Genomic DNA, 25,279 nt, shown 5'->3' on the forward strand with positions numbered 1-25,279 from the left:
ATCAGCAGAAATATGGATTGAGCTTCTGTTGTGTGTATGGGGGTTGGGGGGAGGGTACCAAGAGACAGAGGCTCTGGCTAGACAGACAACCAGCCCTTCTGATGCAGACACATGCACGCCACCCTCCAGGCCTTAGCTGACTGTTCCCTCCAATGCCTGTGACCCTCCATCACCTTGTAGCTAAATTAAACTCAACTTGCAAGCCTTAGCTTAGATGCCACCTTCTCCAGGAGCACTTTTACTCCTAGGGGCCTCCTTTTACCTGGAGCGCCCATACTGGTTTGGACTTCCCCAAACCCTGACAAAGGAGGCTTGAATTCTGGATGGCTCTGTGTCCTGGGGCCTCAGTTGCTCCACCTGTGAAATAGAATAATGACACCTCCTAACTCATGGTGAGGTTGTATAGAGCAAATAATACTCTAATTAGCTTGTACTAAATGCTGAACAAATGTTAACTATTTCTGGCTGCATTGTAATCTCTGCATCCTTAGAGCACAGGGATAAGCATATATAAGCAAGGCCAGATACTTGTTTGGTAGGTGGATAAATGGATGGATGGGTGGATGATGGATAAATAGAGAGATTGAACGTGTGTCCAAAATAAATTATGAGACAATGTTTACTGGACCTCCATGAGAATTTAGGGCAGGAGTGTGGGGCCAGGAAGAACTTCAAAAGACTACCTTTTTTTATTGTATACTTAACTACCCATCAACATACCAGAGGTTGTCTAATTTGAGCCTCAGAATAGGAAGGTATTACAGCAGGACAAGGAAGTGGCTATTCTGAGAGGTTAAGTCAGGGAATCAGTGTCACACAGTAAGTAAGAGATAGTCAGCAGTGACTGTGACAGTTTCCTTGAAACCTGCAAGGAGGAGGAGGACTTGCTCCAGGTCTTGGCTGCCTGTAATCCTAGATTGGAAACTCCGAGAGGGCAGGGCATCTCTGCAGGCAGGGCTGCCCCACCCAGGTTCTGTATAAACTGCGCAGCCGAGAACCTGACTTCTGGGGAGTAAAAGCGAGGTGGGGCTGGACTGGGTAGGAGGCTGTAGGTCTTGCCCCTCGAGGCCAGCAATGGGGCTTCCCGGGCACCGGTCCTTCTTCAGCTCCCCTAGTGGCAGCCCTGAGCAGCCTCCACACACAGGAGGAGTTAACCCTGGGTTTAACCTATTGAAAGAACTTGAAGCTTTTATTCCTTCATCTTGCCTCCTCCCTTTCTTTGCAGAGTTTTACTGATCTTTACAACTCCGGCAGGTCCCTCCTCCTTACTCTCATCTCCCAGGCTCCAAAAACACTCTGATTGCCAGGGTGGGTCAATGGTTAACACTCAGCCGGCTTTATAAGCCTGTCCCGGCTACTTACCTGCTTCGAACTTGTTCCTGAGCCCTTGTGGGTCTGCGCCATGGCCACCTGCTGGCAGGGCCTCTGGGCTTATCGCTCCTACCTCACTGTGTTCTTCCTGCCCATTTTCCTGCTGCCTCTGCCCATCGTCATCCGCACCAAGGTAAGGACTTGGGGTTCTGGGCACAGACAAGCTCCTAGGGGGCAGGGGAAGGACTGTCTGGGCCAGGGTCGGGGCACCCTCAGGACCAGCATAATATACTCTTCTGTCCTAGCCTGGAAGTAAGGCTCTAACCTCCTGGTCTTGAGGGCTGAGGTTTAAGAACTAAGGGGGCTTTTGCTTGGCACCCAGTAGTAGGAACCTCATGTGAACTGCTTAGGTGCCCTTGAAATCTACCGCCTTGGGAGACAGGAAGCCATTCCACAAAGAACGTGAAGATGGGCTCATCTGCGTCCTCTGTGCCCACCCAGCCCTGGGCTGGGCTCCGCGGGTCACGAATGAGGCTAGCTGCCGGAGAGGGATGGAAGGGGAGTAGGAGGAAGCTGACCTCAGGCAGTCTGTGCCTTTAAGAGTGTAAACAGAAAGAGGAGCTCAACTGTGATCCCAGGGGCTAAGTCTGCAGCCCGGGAAGGGTGGGAAGTGAAGGAGAGGACCCTGACAACGGGCACCAGAGACACCATACCCTGGATGGAGGGGAAGGTACCCCTGCCTCCTGCCCCCCCACCTCACCCCAAGCAGCCGGAGTCAGCTCCCATTCATGAAAGCCCCCCACCAGCAGCTCTGTACCAGGAACCCAGGAACCCTTGCCCCATCTTATGAGGCAGGTCTGACTGTTCCATTTTACAGATGGGTAGAAATAAGGTTAAGTCACGTACTCAAAATCCTGGGCAGATCCTGGTTCGTGGAGCTCAGGTACTGTACACTTTGGGAGCCCACTTGCAAATAAAAGAATATGAAATTATAAATCTAAACTTAGCACGGGGCTTTGGGAAGGGTTGCTCCAGGAGGAGGGCCTTGAGTCTCAGAGTCACAGTAAACCTCCACCTGGCAACTCACACAAATAGGAGGTGGCGGAGCTGGGGGTGTGGTCCAGTCCAAAGCCAGTGCTGTCTTCTCCACCCCACTGCCTCCTAAAGGCTGAAACAGAATCCTGGTTCAGGGGGTGAACCCCGTTCTTTTTGGCACAGAGAGGGAAGTCAGGGCAGGCTTTTGGCTCCTGGTGTGCCAAGGGGCAAAGGACTGGAAGTGCCCAGCACAGCCCTCGGGCCCCCGGCATTGGACAATTGTTACGGCCTGGCAGACCTCTGAGACAGCCCCCAGCTAGGGCCAATGCTGGTGGCACCTCTGTGCTGGAAACCCATCCGATTGGGGTGTTTTTTTTTTGTTTTTTGTTTTTGGTATCATTAATCTACAATTACATGAGCAACATTATGGTTACTAGACTCCCCCCATCATCAAGTCCCCACCACATCCGACTGGGTTTTTAATAGGCTAGACCAAGCGTGCTAACCCCAGGAAGGAGAACAGACAGGGACTGTAATTCCTATTTTAATCCCCAGGAAAGTACAGCCCAGAAAGATTCAGTAATTGCCCAGGGTAACACACAGGAAAGCCTGGATTACGAGAAGCTATGCCTCCTGGAAGGAGCACTCCGTGCCAGGAGCCCTGTCTTCCCTTGCTGCACCCAGTCCTGCCGCCTCCCCACCCCGACTCAGATGAACTGTCCCTGGTCCTATCAGTGGAGTCCAGCCCTCCGCTGGGGCCCTGGATACCAGCCCCTCTCAAGGGTTTTCAAGACTCTACCGGCCTATGGGGCTCTCCTCAAGTCCCCATCAGCCTCCATGCTACCAAAGCCCCGACCTGTGTGCACCTTCCTCAGCCCCACAGAAGCATCTGTCACAGCTCCCCACCCCCCCTTTGCAGTGCTGTCTTCTTTCAGCTTTGGTGACCCCTCCTCCTGGTTTCCCTCCTGGTTCCTCCTTCATATTGTTGCTCTCCCCTTTGGTGATCCTTTGCCGTCTCCTGCTTTAAAAGGTGTCTCTCTGCAGACAAGTCTCTCATCTGTAACTCCAGCCCCAGCCTCCAAACTTGAATTTATGCAACTAACACTGAACACTTCCACCTGAAGGTTTTCTTTTAACCAGCATACACTTTGACATGTCCAAACGGAAACCCTGATGGCCCATCTTGTTCCAGCATTGCCTGCGGTTCTACCCATCAGGATATATGGTTCGAGATACTTGGTAATCCTCTGTCTTGGAGCCCTTCCTGTTTCCTCTCTTTCCCTCATTTCCATGCATACCAGCAAGTCCTCCTGACTCATTTCCCCAAAATACTCCAAAAGGAATCCCTTTCCTCTGCCTCCACTCTGACCCAAGCTGCCATCGTTTCTCTCCCATCTTACTGCTCTCCAGATTACCCTTCACCCAGCTGCCAGGATGGTCTTTTCAAAACATATGTTCATGTCACTACCCTGCCTAAAACCCCACACAGGCTTCCCATCAAACTTAAAATAAAATCCAAGCCTCTTAGGGTAGCCCTGTGTCCCTAGGGCACCATCCTACAGATCCTCAGTCCCTGTGTCCCACATGCTACCCCTGGTTCACTGGTGTCCAGCCTGACCAGCTTTCTCTCTCTCTGTTCCTCAAATTGCTCACCTCCCTGCCTGGAATGTTTTTTTCCCAGATGCCCCCTTCTCATTCCTCAGGTTTCAGCTTAAATCCTTCTCCTTATAAAAGACTTCTCTGCCCTCCCCCAGTCACTCTCTATTGCAAAACACTGTTTTTTATTTAAAGAGCTTTCACTACCTGAAATTGTGTATTTATTTGCTATTTACACTCTGGCTCCTGTGCTAGAATGTAGGCCCCATGAGGGCAAAGACTTGGTCTTTTTTCATGCAGAACCCCCAGTGCCTGGCACATAGTAGGTGCTCAACCAATACCTGTCAAATGAATGGATGAATGTGTGAATGTGGGCAAAGAGGACCTGGTCCTGAGTCTCTGCTCTCTGCAGGGAGTCCCTGAGCTTACTTACCCCAAGCCCTTAACCCCTGCAGGGGGAAGGAGGAGTCCAGACTAGGATCAGACTTGTGTCCATATAATAATTGTTGATTTTTACTGAGTTTTATTTTATGTGCTAGTCATTGTGTCAAGCACTTCAAAGCACTAACCCATTTATTTCTTTCCATTTCCTCTGAGTTACTATGAGCTTACTACTATCATCTCTATTTCAGACATGAAATAAGGCCTAGAGTGGTAAAGTAAGTTGCCTAAAGTCCCAGCTAGACTGGAACCTAACTGGACCCTGGTCTTAGGATCTCTGCTTGAGGCTGTCCAGGGATACGGGCTGGTGGCCCTGTGTGAGTCACCTCTTGGGCCATCTACCGTCACATCGAGTCAGCCATCAGCCCGTCCTTCCACTGTCATTCAGTTTGGGACGTCTGTTGAGCTTTGCTCTGTACTGAGGGTTACCAGAAAAGGAACAGATGTTATGTCTTCAGGTTGCTTTCAGTGTAGAGGAACATGTTGCTCAGAGGTATCACCAGAAATCTGCAAGAGCTCGGAGGAGGGAGAAAACTCTTCCAACTAAGACACTGATTTCTTCCAATAAGTCAGTGCAAAGCAGGTGGTATTTGAGTTGGGCTCTGAAGGCTGAGTGAGCTCCCAAGAGTCAGAGGCATCTGTGGAGGGTGACGTGAAAGGGAGCTGCAGGAGCCAAGGCATCAGGGCTGGGAATAGGGGCTGGGAATAGGAGGGTGTGTCCAAGGAATCGCAAGAGAATCTTTGAAATGCTTGTGATCCTCCAGCGGTCCCAGCAGATGGGGGCAGTGGGGCCTGAGGCCTTCTCATTGCTCCCTAGCCCAGCAACCAGACAGTGAAGAAGCACCATGATTGTGCCAGACACCTTATGCTATTCATTCATTCGTCCATTCATTCATTTATTAGGGAATATGTACTATGTGACAGGTGCTGTTTAGGCACAGGGGGGGAAATAGGGAAGAGAGACCCCAAAACCGTCCGTGCAGTGAAAACTACATAGCAGGTTGTGACTATGGCTTGGGGAGGGTACTCTAAGTGGGGTACTCAGGGAAGGCCTCCTCGGGCGGTGATATTTGCCCTAGGACCTCAATGGCAAGTAAGAGCTAGCTAAGCGCAGCTCTGGGTGAAGCAGACAACATGCAGTGAAAAGGTCCAGGGCCAGGGGTGAGCTTGGCAAGGTGGAGAGAAAACCAGCCAGTGTGGCATGGGCCTGAGTAAGGAGAGACGGCCTAAGTTAAGTTTAGAGAGGTGGGGAGAGGTCTGCCACTGTTAGCCCTGCAAGGCCAGGGGAAGGAGTGAGGGTTTTATGCTGAGGGCCATGAGCATTTTATGCTCAGGTGTCAAACAGCTAGCAAATTACAATAAAAAATGCAAATGCCTCCCAGGGCCAACTGGGACCATCTGTAAACAGTCTCCCAGGGACACAACGTTTGCTAGAACAGAATTTAGCTGAAATCCAGAGTGTATCTACAGAAAAAACAAAGGCAGAATTTCTTAATCAGAATCACCTGCACTCCTGGAATATGAGAACAGTGCATGTACACACGCTCATGTATTCAAACCTGTGTAACAGAAATACTCTTTCTGCAAGTTATTCCTGAGCCCCAGGGATGGCAATTTACTGTGGGTGTGAAGACTGTCCAGGGAGTTTACACCTCAGTTCCTGGGCCCGCCTCTGTGTTTCAAGACTTCCTGGCTCTTGGTGGAGAAGGCAGAGTGCAGAGAACAAAACAGGGACTTTGGAGCTTGACAGAGTGGGTCCAAACCCACTGTATAGCATGTACAGCTGAGTGACCTTATCAAGCCTCTCTAAGCCTCTCACCTCTAAGGAGCTGCCGTCAGGATGAAAGGAAATAACCTGTGTACACAGAGTGCCTGGCACCCAGGGCTCAGGAAACAATGGTCCTCTGTGCCCTCTGTCTCTTGTCTGAATTCCTGGTCCCTGGGAAAGTTAACTAGCCTTGGACACTGTATAGATGTCTGCCTTCTTTTCCATAGATAACTTCTTCTGTTCAAATGGGCTGTTATCCCCATGAGGGCCTTGGTGTGCCCACCTTTGAAACAGGAAGGTGGGGTGTGTCTGTCACCCCCGCTGGAGCCAGCCCTCAGGGTGGTTGCTGGCTGCACTGGGATTGTGTGGAGACAGGTTTTCTGGCCTCTGGGTGCCTGGGAGTTGTATTAAAAGAAGGAGCCGGCCTCCAAGGCCAGAGGGATCCCTGGAATAGAGAGACAAGTTCCCCAACTTGGACTTTGCTCCTGGATTACCAAATCAGGCCTATGCTTATCAAAGGCAAAGGTCAGGAATGGGGAAGCAGAATAGAATCTTCAACATGACAGTTTCCTGGATATAATCCAGTGGAGAGGCCCAGGGCTGCCGTGGGGATGCTTTGCTCAGGGGGCTCCTACCTGCTGTTTTGCTCCCGAGTGGACACAGGCAGGCCTGGCCCCAGCCCAAATTGTGATGTCAGGACTGTGTTCCCCACCTTTATTGACACCCACAGGCTTATTGTTTCTCTTTGGCCTCTTAGAGCAGAAGATGATACAACAAACTCATTCACATTAAGGCGTGGAAATAAACAAAGATTTCCCCAAATGAGATCAGGCAAAGGATAGGAAGGGAGTGCATAGCTTGCTTTTATCAGAGTCTCAAAGGCAGGCCACTGGTGGGGACCCTTTGGGGTGGAGAAAGGGAAGACTTCAGGTGCACCCGCATGGACGCTGTTGGCAGGGGGAAGCTGGAGGGGGACTCACTAGGAGCGAGTGATCAGTTAGGGAGCACATTTGACTTTTGTATTTGACTTTCACTGGTTCTGTGTTTGGAAGTGGGGGTAGAGAGTGGTGGGGGGCAAAAATTCAAGGAGCTGGCAGTCACTGAGCAACTCCTGACTGTCTGGGGCGCCTGCTACAGAAGTTGTGCTTTGGCTGCCCCAGCTGCTTGCTGCCGAGATTGTAGGAACACTTTTTTTATATATGGACTGGCCATTGTCCCCTTTGTATATTCAGTCTTTCAAAGGTATTAGGCCTTTGACATGTGCCTCTTCTTCCTGGGAAGGATCTCACACACACAGCCAGCCCACTCTGCCCGTCCTTCCCCGCGTCCCTTCAGCCTGGCTCCGCTGCTTGCGGTCACCGCCATGCACCCAGACATCCAGGACGGGCGCCTGGGAGTCTTCCTCCTCTCACTCTTCCTTCCCAAACCCTCTGCCTTCTGTCTCCTAACTTCTCTGGAGTCTGTCCTCTCTCTCCATCTCCACTGCCATGACCTGCTCTGGGCACGCTGTCTCTCCACTGGGCACCCAGCACGGCCTCCCAGCCTTCCAGACTGAGGCTTGCAATTCGTCCTCCACTATAGCAGGTGTCAGCTCCCTATTTTCATCTTTAGAATATTTATTTATTGAATTAGGTGACACAGGCACATCATCCAAAATTTAACAGCACAAAAGAGTGAAATGGAGAGGTCCCCTCCCACCCTCTGCCCCTCCCCAAGGGCAGTCTCAGTGGCCAGCACAGTATATGTCCCTCTGGGCAGGGACTCCTCATCCTTGAGGGTCTATGAGGAGAATTCAGAGGCGGGGGGTGGTTTGTGAACTTGGATGGAAAAAAATAACATTTTATTGTGAATGACCTCTGAGGAAAATTTTGCATTTCATTCTGTTAGGATTGTAGACAACACACCACAGTAGTATTAATGATACCTTTGACTTTGCCATGAGCAGAAATCCTGGTTATTTTCACATTGCATTAGAGTTGTTGGAGGTACCTTGTAATATTGTTTATGTTAATCATGACTTTGAAGTTAGCCAGTGAAGGTCTCATTAGTTAAGAGTCATATATATCACTCTCTAACCCATTTTTTCATATTTTGATAACTATTTCAATATAATTGGTTTCCTTCATAATTTTATGCATTTTCTTTAGTGAATTTAAAAGCATAATTCTAAGAAGGGGTTGGAAGGTTTCATAGGTTGCCAAGGGGATTCCAGTGCAGGGTAAGAATCCCTGAGTCAGAGATTTTTCCTAAGTAGATGCAAACACATGTGCATGTATCTCAAAAAACAGTCTATGGTAGCATCCATGTAATCTTTTAATAGAAACACCAACTGACCGTGTCCTTTTCTCCATTTAAAACCCTTCAAGAGCTTTCCCTTTTCACCCCTGTCTTCCAGATAAAGTCCTATATCCCCCTCAGGGCAGACAAGGCTCTTTCCAAGCATCACACCTCTCTGAGGGTGCATCTTGATCTTTCACATCTCAGTCAGTTCCCTCTGTGCTTACTCCCTCTCTGCAACACCTTTTGCCCACCCACCCACTGAACTCCTATTTGTCCCTCAGCACCCACTGACTCAGTGTCCCCTCTGGAAGCCTTCCTCAGCCCAGACAGAGGGGGCTGAGGGCAGGGGGTCCCATCTCCTCTGGGAACACCTCTCTGGTCTCTCTCTTGTGGTGGTGGTTGGCAGGCTGCCACCTAGTGCCTCACCTCACTCCCCAGGCCCAAGAGTGCTCACTGTCTGCAGCGTCCCTACTCGCCAAGGGCAGAGGGGCAGTGGGAGTGACCTGTGTGTGCCAGCCCATCCCCACCCCTGGGTTAACCTTCAATCACCAGGGAGTAAGTTGTGTGCCACCAAGACCATCCATGGGCCTATTTGCTGCTACCCAACAGCCACAGGCTGCTCTGTGTCCAGGGTGGGTAAAGGCCACAATGTCCACAGGGCCCACACCTTACCCACACCCAGGGTTCAGAGTCTGCCTTGGGTTCCCTGGCGCCATGATCTCCACTTGCGCTTCATGCATCCACCCTGGTTCTTTAGCAGGCTGGCAGCACATTTCTCACCCCGAGCCACCACTGCCATCTGCTCACTGCCTTCTACAGTCCTTCAAAGCTTATCCCTACCAATGTACATCCTTCATTCTCATCATAATCCAGCAAGGTGTTAGTCTTTGTAGATTCCTATTTGTAGATAAGGACACTGCACTAAGGAGATAAATGTGTGTGTACCTGGAAATGCTGTGTTCCTTACCAAAAAAACAAAAACAAAATAAACAAACAAAAACACCAAAGCTGAGAGAGGTTAAGTAACTTGCCCAAGGACACACAGCAAGAAAGCTGGGTCTGGGCACTCAGGTTTTTTGACCTCGGACCTATGTTCCCATGCAAAAGAAACAAGCTGCCAGCTTGGGGTTTGGAAACCCTCTGATGGTTTCTCTCTTCCATCCACTGTTAGCTTTGCAGAGCAGCCCACCTACACAGGGCCCTCAGACTCCCTGAGAGCCAGGGCTGGGCTTCCCTCATGTCTGTATCCCTGATGCCTAACACATTCACTCATTCACTCGGTGTGTCAGCGAGGTCCAGGTACCAGGCATCCTGCTCAGGTAAGCAGAAACAGACTTGGACCCTGCTCCCTGAAGCGTACACTCTAATGACCAAGATTGATAGTCATCAAGAAGTCATGAAACTAAATGTTTGAGCAGACATCAACTAAGCAAAGTGAGGAGGGAAGAGAGGAAATTATGTACAAAGGCCCTATGGCTGCAGGGAGGATGGAGTATTTGAGGAACCGAAAGAGGGCTAGTGTGGCTGGAACAGAGAGAGCAAGGAGGAGAGGCAGAGACCAGCCCCAAACTTTCCTAAGAGCAGTGGAAAGACCTGAAGGGTTTGAGTGGTGGGGCCTTGGGGGTGGATTAAACAGATTGGTGCCTTGAGATCACTCTGGCTGCAGCAAAGAAGAGTTTTCAGAGGCAAGAGAGGAAACTAGGAGGTGGATAAGGAGGCCTTGCAGGAGTCTTGGTGATGGGTGCTGGGGCTTGGACCAGGCTGGTGACCCAGAGCTGGACAGAAGTAAATGGGAGCATTTGAGGTGTAAAACCAATGGTCCCAGAGACCTGGAGTGGAGGGGTGTTTGTTGAATGAGTGTCTGATGAACAGGTAGGAGGCCCAGTGCCTGCCCCCAACTGGGCTCCCAATAGCAAGGACTGCCTGGCAGTGGAGAAGAATGGGATCTGATGGGGTGGCTTCCTAGGGCAGCAGCTAGGGGTGGCACATGTGGGAAAGGAGGATTTATACACCCAGGTCAGCACCAGCAAAAGAACCAGGGACTGGAGACACAGACATGAAAGGGACACAGCCCCTGACCTCAGGACATAACAGATTCTGAGGGAAAAGTAAATTTCACAGTTGGATACAGAGCTGGCAACATCTATCATGTTGGCCTGGGGAAGGACGAGGTAGTGACAGAGGCAGAAAACTCTACACTGGTGGTATCCGAGCTCCAGGAGGCAGCAGTGCACGCTGTGCCCTGCCCAGCTCCCACCGGAGCTCTGCAGTGCGGCGGTCCTGGGGAACAGCCAGCCGCCAGGGTGTAAGTCCGCTGAGGTCCTGGGCCACAGGCTGCCCGCTGAGCTTGGCCGGCCCAAGCTCCAGAGACCTGCACTACTAGGCAGAGGGTACTGGGGTGGCCTGGGAGGTCAGGTCTGTTCCCTGAGTCTCTACTTCTAAAGCTGGGGATACTGACCTTGGAATTGGGCACATTGCTGGGCCCAAGAGAAAGGATCCCTGGGTCCCTGCCCCAGGAGTACCTGAGGGGCCGGCATCTGACCTGGGGGGCCCTCAGAACACACACAGCTCCTAACCTCAAACCCAGGCCCTCCGAGCTTCAACAGCAAATGTCCACAAGGCAATACTTCCCTGAGTCTCAGTTGTCTCAGTGCTCTGTGTGGGTTATGAGAACCACTGTCTCTGGACGATGCAAGGGTGAAATGAGAGCAAGGCGCCCACCGGGCCTGCGTGACCATTGTGAATTCTCCACTGTGACTCACATCACATGCCGGGCCTGCAGAGACCCCTGCTCCCACCCAGAGACCGATTCCACATGAAAGGAGCCTGGGCATTTAGAAGTTCCCGAGGTGACTCAGGGAAGCCACAGTAGTGCACACTCAATAAGTATTTTCTTTTCCTTTGCCTTTCGGCAGGGATTTGCACCCATTTCTGAGCCAGGATGCCTTGGGCTGCCTGGGGAAGGCTGTGGGACTTTCTCAGAACTCTGTTTTGAAATGCACAAAATAAAACACATAGGATTACCAAAGAAACCAATCATTTTGAAATACAGTCATAAAAATATGAAAAAATCTGCCCTTGTCTAGCTTGGATTAACGCATAGTCTACAGGCACACACCTGATCATCTACATTTGCTCTCTTACAACACTAAACTAAGTTTTCTACCTTTATCTTACATCTACCTACCACTTCAGCATTTTATTTAAAATAATAATAATAATAATAATAAAGGGAGAAATGTGGGATCCACATATAAATCAAGTATAAAAATCAAACGAATATTCATATTTGACCTGATTGTTTATAGTTCATAATGTGTGATTAAAACCGAAAGTTTCTGTGATGACTGCCCTTGCACTGTTCACCATGTAAGAACTTATTCACTATGTAGGAATTTGTTCACCATGTAAGAACTTGTTTGTTATACTTTAGAAGATTGGAGACTGTTGAGAATTAGGCTTGGGGTTGATTAATGATTGTGCATTGAACCCCCTATACAGAATTTTATTGTTGTTAACAACCATTTGATCAATAAATATAAGATATGCCCTCTAAAAAAAAAAAAAAAAAGAAAAACAGTTCACATTATACCAATTGACTTTAAAAAAATATATATGAAAAAATGAACTGACTCAAAACTAGAGATGCTTCTTTATTCATTAAATAACTTGGATCTAGTGTTGGTACGGTAACGTCTGTAATCTCAAAACCTGTGATGGATGTAAACAATATTTCAGGCTACATTTGAGAGAACCGTGACAACTACTCTTTGCAAGTACCTGAGAGCTGACAGTCACAGTCAGTTATGTGGCATCAAAGCACCCAGGGTACCATTAACAGCAGTATGATTTTGCTGCCCAGGTTTATGACCTCAGTTAGATGTTAGCCAAAAAAAATGAACAAGTTTTCCCTCAGAAAGTCCTCAGAATTCCACGCCCCAGTTAAGAACCCCATGACCCAGGAAGAGCAGGACAGCAAGTCATTGCTACAGCTGGAGAGACTGCCCAGAGGGGTAGGAATGGGGACCCGGGGCCAGAGCCACCGGGGGCAGAGGAGCCTTCTGGAATGAACTTTGAAACTGAAACCGTTTTAGGGTTCTGATCCAGAGACAGACAGACATGTGGAGAGGGGCGCAGGGAAGCTGTGAAGGGGTAGGGGAGTCATAGACTGAACCCGCTGGGCAAACTGGATGGCTAACTGCGCCCTTTGGCGGGAGGAAAGGGGGTCTCAGAAATTAAGGGACTTGCTGAGAGCCTGGCAGCAGGAAGTGCGGGACCCTGAGGAGAGAGCTCTGTGGATTCAGAGCCCCAGTTCAGCCCAGAGCAGCTAACTGGTCCCAGAGAGCCCCGGTCTGGAGGACATCCCTCAACCGCAAGGGACCCTGCTTAGGGTAAAGGTAAAAGCTGAGGCTCCGTTACCAGGTGCCCCGGCTTTCTCACTTGCTGTTTGTAGGATGTGGAGGCATTTACTTAATTTACTTGCACCTTTGTTTCTTCTTCTGTGAAATGGGAACAATAGCATTACTTCACAGAGCAGCTAAATGTGATTAGAAAACATCTGAGGTGGGTAGAGCACAATGCCTGGCACAGAGAAGCCCTCAGGAACCCTCCGCTGTCGTCAGCAGGGCTTTCTTCTTGAATCAGCAGACTGCCCGCCCCAGCGTCCTCCTCGTCTCTGGCTAGAGAATTCTGGGGTGACAGGGTTGGGTGTTGGGGGACTGGCTTGCCCTTAGCCCCAGGGGAGGATAAGTAACTGGTCATGCAATTGTTCCCATGAGAAGCTCAGTACAGGAAACAGCAGCTTCAGCAGAATCGGCCTCCTGTGGGGGAGGAGGAGGGGCGGGTCTCTGGGCGAGGGTCAAGGTGGCCCCACCCCTTGAGTTCACGTCCAGGGTGGAGGACGGTGGTGGAAGTTACCTAGCAAGAAAGCGGGCCTGGCATCAGACAGACTGGGCTCTGCGGACTGTGCGCGCACCCCTCCAGCCGCCGTTTCAGAGAGCAAGGAATGCTCCTGGAGTTAGGCAGTCCAGGGTTCCAGCCTGGCTCTGCCACTCCCTGGTTCACTGACCCTGAGCAAGCCACTTACCCTCTGGTGTTCACTGTAACCTGGGACCACCACACCCACCTTAATGGTTGTTGGCGCTTTGGGTAACAGCAAACAGGAAAACACCCAGCTCCTGGGCTGCTCCATAAACGGTGGCTTCCTCGTCCCCCAGGCATCCCTAGGGACTCTCCCCAAGCTTCAAGGTCCTAAGGGCATAAGGTACTGAGGAGAGAGCCTAGCCTGTACCTAGCCAGGTGGAAAAAACAAGAGGGGGCAAGGCAGCTGGGATGCGCAAGTGAGGATGGGCCTCCGTGCCCTACTGTCACTTCATGCAGCACCTTCCTTTGGCAAACAGAGTGGGCTGGTGCCCCAGGAGGCTTGGATGTGGGCACCTTCGCCCCTGGAGGCTTCCTTCTGGTTAATTATTTCCCCCCTTCCTCCTCAGCCCTGCGGAGAGGCTCTGTCGAGGAGGGTGGGTCCCTGACGTCTGGGGCTGACTGTTGACTTCCGTTGCAACCCCAGGTCCCCTCCCAGGCCTGAGGTCAGGTCTCTCTAGGCTTGTGGACCTCATGAGAGAAAGGGGGTCTCTGGTACCCAAAGACTGGTAAGACTATGACTCAGGGTTTACCCCACAATCCCTCCTATAGTGCAGTGATGGGGAAGCTTCCAGGTCTTCTGTAAATGAGAATGGCCCCTCCTGGAGTTGTGCGATGCAGTGGTCATGCCAGGATTTCTGGAAAGCGCCCCTCGGCCACTTCCCAAAACGATTCATTCATTCAGAAAAGATTTGCTCTGAGCCTGCTGGGTCCTGAGCAACAAGGATCCAGAAGCCACAAACTGACTCTGTCCACAGGGAGCTCACCTCCTAGCAGAGGGAACAAATACTAAATCGTCATACAAATAAGTATATTGTTACAGAATCTGATAAAGTCAGCGAAGACCAGGGCATCTGGAAGGGGTCCACATTGGCCAGGCCCTGGTCTCATCTAGATGAACTCCCATCTCATCTAGGGATCCTTACCTGGGCCCCTCCAGTGTGACTGGATTATGATGTCTATGCTCCCCAAGGTCAAAGACAAGGTGCTGAGTGCCTTGCCTTTTTATTTCTATTTTGAAATGGACCTTGAGCTCAGAAATCAAGATTGGATTTCACAGGTTCTCCCCATGCCTGTTTTCTCTGCGGGCAGGAGGTGACATGACCCTGGGACCCAGGTCCGCCCCCTCCAACAGCTCTGCTGCCCCCCTCCCACCCGCAGGAAGCCTACTGTGCTTATGCCATCATCCTCATGGCGCTCCTCTGGTGCACGGAGGCTCTGCCCCTGGCCGTCACCGCCCTCTTCCCCATCATCCTGTTCCCCATGATGGGCATAATGGATGCCTCCGAGGTAAGCCTCCCCATGCCGCCCTAGGACACTGGTGACCAGGAAGCCTTATCACAGGTGGGGCACATGGAAGACAGGTCCCTGCCTAAGCATACAGGTCAGAGAGCTCTGAGGGAGGAGTCAGCTGGAAGACAATGGGGAGAACATTCTAGAAACACCGAGTGCATGGCTGGTGTCAACAGTTTCCTCAAAGTGGGAGCAGTTGGGCTTGGGTGGAAAGGCCTGGTGACCCAAGAAAAGGGGTCTTGAAAAACAGTTGAAGAGCTTTTTTCTAGTTCAGTGGTTCTGAGACGTGACATGCCTCAGGACTATGTGCAGGGCTAGTTGAAACACATTGCTGGACCCAACCCCAGCATTTCTGATTCGGTATCTCTGGGGCAGGGCCAAAACTTTTCATTTCCAGCAAGTTCCAGGTTGATGATGCTGCTGACTCAGGGGCCACACTTTGAGAACCATTGTTCTAGTTTCTAGAAACAACAATAAAGTTTCTATCTTCCAGTCCACGGCCTGAAAATGTAAGTGGAAACAGGCTAGATTAACTCCCGGTCATTCCTAAGGGGAAAAAGAGTGACTTTGGCAGGAAGAGAGAAATCTGCTTAAGTACTACATGGTGGAAAATCCAAAGACCATTTCCGTTTGGCTCTGAGAGCCCAGTGGACCAACCTCTGTTTGTGGGAATGTCAGTGAATGGACCCCCTAAGCCCTGGAGCACAAGGGAGACCCCTTCCTGCCTCTGAGCTGTGCCTGCCCTCCAGGTCTGCACTGAGTACTTTACAGACACCAACATCCTGTTCGTCGGGGGGCTGATGGTGGCCATCGCTGTGGAGCACTGGAATCTCCACAAACGCATCGCCCTCCACGTGCTCCTCATCATTGGGGTGCGGCCTGCCCTGTGAGTTCTTACAAACCAGGACCTGAGACCCTGGGCGGGTGGCATGCTGGGTATCCACTCCCTGAAGTGTCCCTCTGTCCATCCCTAGGTTGATCCTGGGCTTCATGTTGGTCACAGCCTTCCTGTCCATGTGGATCAGCAACACGGCCACCACAGCCATGATGGTGCCCATCGCACACGCCGTCCTGGAGCAGCTGTACAAGGTGCCCATGGACAAGGACGCTAAGGGTGGCAGTGACAACCCCGCCCTCGAACTCCAGGAACCAACTTCCCAGAAGGAAGTGACCAAGCTTGGTGAGAGAGATGCGGCTGGATCCTGCCCCATTCCCTTGGCCCCCTGGGAGGGTCTGAGATGGCCTCCGTGACAGGAGTGCTCATCTTGGAGCACTTAGGGAGAGAAGAGGGAGAGACAAAGAGCAGTGACCAGCTTGCCCTGGTTTGCCCAGGACCTCCCTGTTTTAAAAGGAAAAGTACCATGTGCTGGGATCCCTTCAGTCCTGGGCGGACCAAGATGCTGGGTCACGCTGGCAAGCAGCAAGCTGGAGTCTGTCTGGGTGGGCCGTCAGGGCTGCAGGCTCCAATCTTCATGCTCTGTTTGCATAATCCTTTTTCCTTCTCTGTGCCTGTTTCCTTCTCTTAAGAGAGGTTGGGCCAGATGGTGTCTAAGGTCCTTCCAGCCTGAGGCTCCAGAGAGTGCTGGCCCTTGCAGACCTGGAGGCAACCTCTGTCCTCCCCAAAGCCAGGGTGCAGGCTGCTCACTGACAAGGTTCCCCCGGAGGCCATGGAGCTCCAGCCGTGCTCCCAGCTGGGCTCTCCCTTGTTTCCAGGTAACGGGCAAGCCCACCCGGGCCCACCTGCTCCTTCAGAGCCGAGGGCACCGCAGAACCAGGAGCAGCTCCGCTTTAACCAGGGCATGAGCCTGTGTGTGTGCTACTCTGCCAGCATCGGGGGCATCGCCACGCTGACGGGCACCACACCCAACCTGGTGCTGCAAGGCCAGGTCAATTCGTGAGTGACCGCGGGTGGCAGGTGGGCTCTGCACTCTCCATGGGGAGCCAGTGCGACTCGGTGGTAACTGGGTGACATCACTCAGCAGCCCACATCCCCCTTCAGGCTCTTCCCCAAAAATGCCAACACGGTGAACTTTGCCTCCTGGTTCGGCTTTGCCTTCCCCGCCATGGTCATCTTGCTGCTCCTTGCCTGGCTGTGGCTGCAGATCCTCTTCCTGGGGTTCAAGTAAGTGGTGGCGTGGCTGGGAGCAGCCCAGATGCCTGCCCTTACCCCCTGGAGTTCCCACTTGGGTACAAGGTTGCCATTGTGGAAAAGGATATAATCACCATCCCATTGAGAAAGCTCCTCCCTCCCAAGGCCCCACTGTGCCCTTGGGCCCCACTTCAGGGAATTACTGGGCAGAGAGAATTACCATTCAGCAGGTGAGAAAACCGAGGCTTTGAACACAGCTAGATTTGTCTCTGCTGGGATTGAAAAACAGATCTCCTGATGCCCAGGCCAGGTCCCATTCCACAATGCTCCACAGTCCTTCAGTAAGTGCTTAGGGAGCACACACTGGGCAGGGTCAGTGACAAAGCATTTATTGTGCTCCTGCTGTATGCCTGGCCCTGTGCCAAGCACTGGGACTACTAGAAGACATTAGCACAGTCCCTGTCCCTGGAGCTCACCATCTAATGGGTGATGACAATATGGTGGGAGAACAGCCCAGGACAGTGGAGATGCCAGAAGGGTCCTGGGAATCTTGCAGAACTAAGTCAGAGGTAGGGAATGGAGTAAAGGCATTCCGGGTAGCAGGAACAGCTTGTACAAAGGCTCAGAGGCAAAAAAAAGAGCATGTGTTTGGTGGAACCCGAGCTCTGTGCGGCTGAAACATAAAGAGCAAAAAGGACTAGTAGGGAATGAAGTTGGACAAGTAGGCAGGGGAAGATTATGAAGAGTTTGGACCTTGCCGTGAAGCCAAAAGTAATAATAAATAGATTTTATTCTTATTTCTAACTTTGGGATTACTGGTAGTCACTAGAGGTCTGAGTTGAAAATCGCATGAGAGCTTGCTAGGGCTAGCTGGAATTGAGTCTGGGATTAGTTAGAAATGTCTGTTATGAATACTGGAGTGGCACTAGGAGTGGTCTCATAGTATCTGCCCTTCCTGCTCAGGCAGTGGGGAGCCACTGGAAGTTTTTAAGCGTTGTTGCTATACTTTGCAAAAACTGCTTGAGCAGAGCAGGTACAGGAGGCTGGATTAAGGTTGGGGGCTGTGACAAGGCAAGGTGGTCATACAAGAGACCAGCACAGTGCCACACCCCAAGGGAGCATCAAAGATGGGGAAACATGGTCTTTGCCCTTGAGGAACGTTCCGTGCAGCAGGGGAGTTGAAATTTGCTCAAATGAAAAGTTAAAAGTCAACACAAGTTAAGAGAGCAGCACATGGCAGTGGGCTACAGCCTCCCGTGCCTCTGCGGATGATGTGGCTGCGGCTCAGGCCGGCCCGGGATGCCCAGAGCAGGTGGGAGAGGGAGCAGAGGAGTTCCTGAGAGGCTGTGGGAGAAGGGGAGCAGTGTCAGGGCCAGAAGAAGGCATGGAATCCAGACCTATGAAGCCGCCTCAGTCTGGACTAGGGAGGGCTCAGCACAGGAGAACCCCTGGAGGGACAGGGGTCAATGGGGCAGATGGAGTAAGGCTGAGCATGGGGAAACCCGGGCCCTCCAGCTCCAGCCTGGCCTCTGCTAAATAAGAGCCGCAGCCTCCTGAGAACCCTCTGCTCTTCCTCCAGAACCTTGGGTGGGTCCAGCGCCTTAGAGTAGCAACCTTGAGGTGGACTCTGCAGGCCTCAGTATTTACATCACAATACTCAGAGGTCCCTGCTCTCCTGACCCGTGCAAGGGCCTCATGAGCCCTGTCCCTCTGCCTGCAGCTTCCGGAAGAACTTCGCCATCGGGGGAAAGGCACAGGAGCAAGAGCGGGCAGCCGTCCAGATCATCCAAACCCAACACAGGCTGCTGGGTCCCATGAGCTTTGCAGAGAAGGCTGTCACCGTCCTTTTCATCATCTTGGTACTGCTCTGGTTCACCCGGGAGCCAGGCTTTTTCCCTGGATGGGGCAACCTGGCTTTTTCTGATGCTGATGGAAATAGGTGAGCCTACTGGGGGGAGTAGGAATATTTCTGGGGCTCACCTGGCTAAGGGAGGAGGGAAGGGAGCAGGGCCCACAGTGCAGAATAAAAGGTAACACTGCTTGGGGGCAAGAGGAGGCTTGCAAGAGGCTTGCCAGGAGGGGTTGGTGCATCTATAAAAGAGGCTCCTTTCAACAATCCCTCCATGCTGTGACCCCCGAACAGTCCTGAGCCACTAAGCCTGCCCTTCCTGCGCTTCCCACAGCATGGTGTCTGATGGGACAGTGGCCATTTTCATCAGCATAATTATGTTCATCCTGCCCTCCAAGATCCCAGGGCTGACTCAGGATCCAGGTAAACACCTGAACTGGGACAGGGAACAGCCCCTGTCTTCTGGCATGGAATGTACCTTCAGCCACACTTAGCAGGAGTAGCCAAAGCCCAGAGAGGTTGGGGTGATTTGGCAAAGGCACAAAGACGCAGGGACAAAGCTGCAGAATTGAGGGACCCTCTCCCATGTGAATTAAGCTCTGATAGGGACGCATACAGAGAGGCCCCAAGCGGAGGGAAGGGAAAGCCTGCTGGCTCTGGTAACTTATCCAACTCTGCTTGGGGTGTAGAAAAACCAGGGAGGCTGAAGGCCCCTCCTGCTCTCCTTAACTGGAAGACGGTGAATGAGAAGATGCCCTGGAATATTGTGCTGCTGCTTGGTGGAGGCTTTGCCCTCGCCAAGGGCAGTGAGGTGAGAGACCCTTGCCCCACCCCAGCCTGTTTGAAGGAGACCTCATGATGGGGAAAGAGAGGCCCTGCTTCTATCCCTCCCAGGGGAGATCTGATGCCCACGAGGGAGCCCCTGGTGGGCAGAGCCTTGGCACCTGCTGGAGAGACGAGTTAAACCCCCATCCGGAAGCGGGGGTGAGGGCGGGGAGGAAACACAAGCCATAGGGGCCTCTCCCCAGCAGGTTATCAAAACCAAAGGGGAGGCAGGATTCTCTGGTGGGCAGGGGCTATTAGGGACTACCCATCCTGGGGTTGACGCGGACTACCTGCCGCCGCCGACAGAGGGCGCCATGATCACACGCAGCCAGGCTCTGGGGTCCTCCATCCCTGAACCTGCACCCCCGCCCCCACTCCCACCCCGGGCCTCCGTGTTCCCACTAAGCTCATTCACTGCACAGACAGGAGGCAGCTTCCCTGGGTCAGGGATTGGTGCCTGGGGCTCTTGGGTTCCCAGGTTAGTTCATCCATTAGACATTTGCCACTGTGCCAAGCGCTGTGCTGGGTGCTGGGTGGGCAGCATGCTGAGACCCAGTCCCAGCTCCCCTGGGTTCACAATCTGGCATTACAGACATGGGCAGGGCAAGACTTTGGAGATCTTCTGACCCTGTGGACTGAGCCTTGTCAGCCTTTCTCAGCCTCTACCAGGGCCCTTCCCCCTTCTCCCTCCTTGCCAGGAGCTGAGCTGGGGCTGGTGGGGGCCAGCAGAGGGCTAAGGTTGGCTGGGGACCTCCTGAGAGAGGTTGAGAGAGTAGAGTAAATGTGGTCAAAGGTCTTCACTCCCACCAAGTCACAGGTTTCCCAAGCAAGCCCTTTGCCCCTGTCTTCTAATTTCTCATCTGACCCTTCTTTGCACACCAACTGTTCTTCAAGAGCAAGAGAGGGGCCCCTTAGTTCTAGCTGGGTCTTATCTTGCCTCCCAAGCTGCCCTTGAGTCTGAAGACTCTGGAGAGGTGTGAGAAGGAGCAGGACCCTCCCAGAGCCTCAGCAGGGGACTCTGGGGCCTCAGGGTGCCCAGCCTCTCACACACCACTTCCTCTGCCCACAGCGATCAGGCCTGTCAGAGTGGCTGGGTGACAAGCTGACCCCACTGCAGAACGTGCCGTCTCCTGCCATTGCCTTCATCCTCTCCCTCCTAGTTGCCGCCTTCACCGAGTGCACCAGCAACGTGGCCACTACCACCCTCTTCCTGCCCATTCTGGCCTCCATGGTGAGCTGGCCCTGCAGACACACCACCTCCAGGCAGCCATCCTGCCTACCCCTACCCAGGGACCCCACCTGTGGGTCAGAGTGACCTGTCTGTACCTCCTCTCCTTTCTGGGAGTGGACCACTGAGCTTCCTTCCACCCTTTCCCAGGATCTTCAGCTACCTTGGTCTCCAAGGACCTCCGACCCCTGACTCACCCCATCCCTGGTGATGTCACCCCTTGAGTATCTTGACGGGGCTGCTGGTGGCCTCACCCACCTCCCCAGTCTAGCCCTTGTTCTGGTCGTTCCTGAGGTGTTGGGATGAAATTGCTCCCCGGAGCGTGCCTAGCCCCTTCCTCCCCAGGCGCATTCCCGCAGCCTTTGATGACACCTCCTGCCCCTTTGAGATCTGTTTTATGGTCCCCTCCCCTCACCACGCCCCACAGGGCAGGGCACACACTCATCCCCTCCAGAGAGGTCAAGGGGCCCTTCCCAGGTCACCAGGGCCTCCTGGCAGAAGTGGTGGGTTCATGGCCAGAGTACATGTTGGGGGAGGGGGGTTGGTCCTTCAAAGAGGAGGAGCAAGAGTATTGGGGCCGTGGCTTTCCTTCTGGAGTGTGGTCTGAGGTCAAGCCTGCCCCTCCATCTACCCCTCTAGGCTCAGGCTATCTGCCTCCACCCTCTCTATATCATGCTCCCCTGCACTCTGGCCGCCTCCCTGGCCTTCATGCTGCCTGTGGCCACCCCGCCCAACGCCATCGTTTTCTCTTTCGGAGGCCTCAAAGTGTCTGACATGGTGAGTGGCAGGGGCACCTGCCGGTGGACCACAGAGCAGGCTAAAGCCAGTGAGATTCTCAGAGTTGAGACTGGGCCCTGTCCGGGGGAGGGGGGAAAGCGACGGGGCTTGGGTCATGATCCCCAGGTGGAGCATCTTCAGGCCCTGCGCGCCCCAGACCATGTGAGAGGGAGAGGAGGGGTGAGGAATTTAGGGAAGGCTCCAAGGTACCAGACACCCCACACCCAGGGAGATGGACTGAGAGAGGACAAGGCCAAGTGCCCGAGGCATTCCTAAGGAGCTGCCCTTCTCCGTTAGCACGGGGAATAAAGCAAGGGTAAGGGCATGGCCACTGCTGCAGGTCCAACCAAAGGGAGGACTTCCCAGGGAGAGCTCCAGAGGGCCTACAAATGCCTAAGGGGTGCATGCGGCCCAGCTCAGCCCCTGCTCACTCAAACCGCTCTCCTCACACCAGGCCCGGGCGGGATTCCTGCTCAACATACTCGGGGTGCTGGTCATCACACTCGCCATCAACAGCTGGAGCTTCCCTGTCTTCAACCTGTACACCTTCCCCTCCTGGGCCCTCTCCAACTCCACAGCCAACTGCACGGTCAGCCAGGCAAACACGACACTTAGCCCCTAGATCAGGGTATAATCCGGGCAAGACCAGGAAGACCCACCCACTCCTCCTCCGAGCTGGGGAGGACGCCCAGGCTCCAAGCCAAACAATGAGAGAAAGGCACATGTATACATAACCTCATGTGTGTCTGTAAGGAAGGGGTGCACACTCCATCGTGTGTGTGTGTGCGTGTGTGTGTGTGTGTGTGTGTGTGTGTGTGTGTGTGTGAGAGAATGGTATGTCATCTGAGGGTGCCTTAGAAGGGGGCACAGAAGCCTGGGTGTCAAACATGACAGTGCACATGTGTGAGTTCACAGACAATGCAACATGCCTTCTCTGGCTCCCCAAGTCTTCATCTCCCAGACTTGGTGGGTGACCAGGCCCCTTTGTACTATATTTATTGAAACTTAGGGCTGGGATGGCCTGGGGAGCAGGGCATCTCAGCAGGTGCCCTGGCAACAGCCTCTGGGCCTGGCCCAGTGTACTGAGGTCTCCCCAGCCTCTCAGGTTTGGGGGGAGGGTTCCAATATTAGCCTCATTAAAGTCTTTTTCAGTAGAGTCTGGGATAGTTTCTCGCCATGCTTTCTGGGGCTGGTGCACCACACGGTTCGGGCCCCAGGATGGGGAGCATCGTGGGAGGGGACCTGGCCTCGGTCCTGCGTGGGGGCCCCCTTGGCACTTCTCCCACCCAGGGGGTAGGTAGTGGCCAGGAACCCCTGCCAAGGCCAATCGGAGTGGGCGCAGCCACCCAGGAAAGCAGCACTGACATCACCGAGCCCAGCTAATTGGGATCTGCCAGTCCCTGCGTGTCTTTGGGAAAACCAGCCTCTCCATTCCCAGAGCACTCCCTGGGCATTTACATAAAACCCTCTGCCCCTGCCAGTTCTTCACAGACCCTTCCTCTGGCTGGAAAAACCAGTCCCACCAGGGGCGGCAGGCTGACCCGTGCTAGGTACCCAGAAAGACAGACCCTCACCCCAAAAGGCAGCCTGCAGCAAGAAAGATGCAGGTGAGACTCACAGGAACAGGCTCAAAAGTGGCATGGCCTCCAGGGTCCAGGACCAGACAATGCCCTGGATCGTTCTGCTCCCCCATTCTGACTCCCACCTTCATGAATGCCAGAGTTTTCATTTATCAGGCCAGGTGGAGGGAGGCCGTGGAGAATGATGATACCACACCTGTCATCCATTCTGGGAGCAGCTTCCTGGCTGGAAGTTCATTTTTGTATCAATCCTGTCTTCTCACTGGGTCTGGTGGCACGTAAGCCTCGAGTTCATCCAGGTGGATTTTTCCAAGAGTCGCCTAGTTCACACCCGCTGAGGTGGGAGAAAAAAGATATTTGCCATCACTCTCATGCTCAGTAAAAAAGGGGGCTGAGTTGTGAGGAGAGAAAACCACAAAGGATTTAATTCTGGATTCCCCCTGGGCTGGGCCTTCACTCAGTACTCCCAGAGCAGGGGGCTCGATGGGGGTGGGAGGGGGCTGCTGCATGGCGAGAACATGGCTGTCCTCAGGGGACAGGGGATCCTGACGGGACATGCCAGACAGCCAGCAGACTGAGCAGTGTCAGGCAAGTGGCTCTGCCCCCACCCCGGCCCCCCAGCTGGCATTCCTCACTCATGAAGCACAGTCATAAATCACAGCTCCCACCCAGACCCATACTAGGACCCCCCAAGGCCCTAGGCGACAGCATTTAGGGGTGGGCCAGGCCCAGAATGTGCGACTCCTCCAGTGGTTTACCTGCAATGCAGTGGGCTCCTGAGTTGCAGCCCAACCCCGTCCTCAAGGAGGACCCGCTGCTCCTGTCCTCTCCTAGCCCCTGGTTGGGTACCCACAGTCCAGCCCTGGCTGGGAAAGAGGTAGGTGTGCTTCTCAGGGGCACATGCCCCTGCCCACTCTTTTCAGCTCCCCTTCACTCCTCCCCACTTCCTCCCAGTCCTGCTCAGAGGAGGCCAGATGTGGACTGAGGTCCCACAGCCATCCCAGAGGATGAGGACTGGGCTGGCCCTGCCTTCTGGGGGGAAGAGGGGGTTGAAAACTAGCTTGAGGGTTGAAGGATTAGTTGTGGTGGGTGCCCTGGCAGAGCTCAGAGGACAGACCTCCTCCAGGTGCTCAGAAACCATCCTCCTCAGAAGGCAGAAGGGTGGATTGGAGGCAGGTGGCACCTGCTGGTCTAATCACTGTCATTAGCAGGGCAATAAAGTGGCACAGACTGAGCCAGTCTTTGAAGGAAGGGCCTGTAAGCCCAGGTCAGGTTTGTGCAGGCAGCCTAGCTGCTCAGCCCGTCCTGCACACACTCCAGACTGTGGCAGGTGGATGGGGTCTGTGCCCTCTTTGCCTGGGCACCCGCATGCCTTCCCCCACCGCTCCCAGGAAAGTAACAAGGACCTTTGGGTGTCTCTCTCCTGAATTTACACAGTGCCACGACTCAAGACGTCTATGGTAGTGAGCTCCCCATTGCTAGAGAGAATTGATGCGGCCAGAAATGACATGGGATAGTCTTTTCTGGGGCAGCTGTGTCCCTGGTTTCCTAGCACAAGGCCTGGCACAGGGATGGTTGTAAGAATGAATGAATCAGAAGCATGGGGGTGGGGGGGCTTCTTGTTCCTGGAAGGAGAAGTTAGACAAGCTGCCCCCAAAGCCCCTTTCCAGGATGCTATGCGTGGTTGCTGTGTGACCTTGAACCAATGTCACCTTTAGGCTCAGCAGATAGGCTCAGATTTCTGAGTCAACTCCTACTGTTTTCTCCTGCCCCTGCCCACTAGGGCCCCAGGAGGGTCCTATGTGCCTCCCCACTCCTCCTGCTGGTCTGCTCCAGCCCTAGAGGCAACTGTGGCAGCCAGAGGGCCCAGGAAAGAGCTATCAAGCCAAATTTTTCAAGGAGAAACCTAGCAGGGTGGAAAATGAGCGCTCATTAGGGAGACGGAGATGGTAGGAGTGGGGTTGTTGATCCCACTCCTGGGGCTCCTCTTGCCTTGCATGTTAAGGTCAAGGGCTGCCCTAGGGGGTAGGGGCCCCAACTCCAGAGCAGGCCCTGGGGGCTCAGGCTA

At 53.2% G+C, this 25,279-nt stretch overlaps 1 protein-coding gene and 1 long non-coding RNA gene across 2 annotated transcripts; one reads left to right on the top strand and one right to left on the bottom strand.

The window, feature by feature from the left end:
* The first annotated feature begins 1,380 nt into the window (after positions 1-1,380).
* On the top strand, positions 1,381-22,419 carry SLC13A2 (solute carrier family 13 member 2). Its single transcript, XM_036927868.2, has 12 exons — positions 1,381-1,504; positions 14,732-14,860; positions 15,613-15,749; positions 15,838-16,043; positions 16,577-16,757; positions 16,863-16,985; positions 18,673-18,891; positions 19,136-19,224; positions 19,491-19,612; positions 20,696-20,857; positions 21,494-21,631; positions 22,086-22,419. The coding sequence occupies exons 1-12, from the start codon at positions 1,403-1,405 to the stop codon at positions 22,251-22,253; spliced, it is 1,776 nt and encodes a 591-aa protein (XP_036783763.1). The 5' UTR covers positions 1,381-1,402; the 3' UTR covers positions 22,254-22,419.
* LOC130683483 (uncharacterized) lies at positions 12,072-23,526 on the bottom strand. The gene is made up of 2 exons (XR_008997249.1): positions 23,408-23,526; positions 12,072-14,340 (listed from the first exon to the last, which is right to left on the bottom strand). It is a non-coding gene; the product is annotated as an uncharacterized LOC130683483 (long non-coding RNA).
* Between the last annotated feature and the right edge of the window lie 1,753 nt (positions 23,527-25,279).

The sequence above is a fragment of the Manis pentadactyla genome, chromosome 4 (assembly GCF_030020395.1).
Source record: "Manis pentadactyla isolate mManPen7 chromosome 4, mManPen7.hap1, whole genome shotgun sequence".
Classification (NCBI taxonomy): domain Eukaryota; kingdom Metazoa; phylum Chordata; class Mammalia; order Pholidota; family Manidae; genus Manis; species Manis pentadactyla.

Bases quoted from the DNA above. Each gene is read 5' to 3' on its own strand.
- SLC13A2 (XM_036927868.2), top strand. From the start codon at position 1,403: ATGGCCACCTGCTGGCAGGGCCTCTGGGCTTATCGCTCCTACCTCACT. The intron at 16,044-16,576 runs GTGAGAGAGATG...CCTTGTTTCCAG, and splicing joins GAAGGAAGTGACCAAGCTTG to GTAACGGGCAAGCCCACCCG. The intron at 20,858-21,493 runs GTGAGCTGGCCC...CTACCCCTCTAG, and splicing joins TGCCCATTCTGGCCTCCATG to GCTCAGGCTATCTGCCTCCA.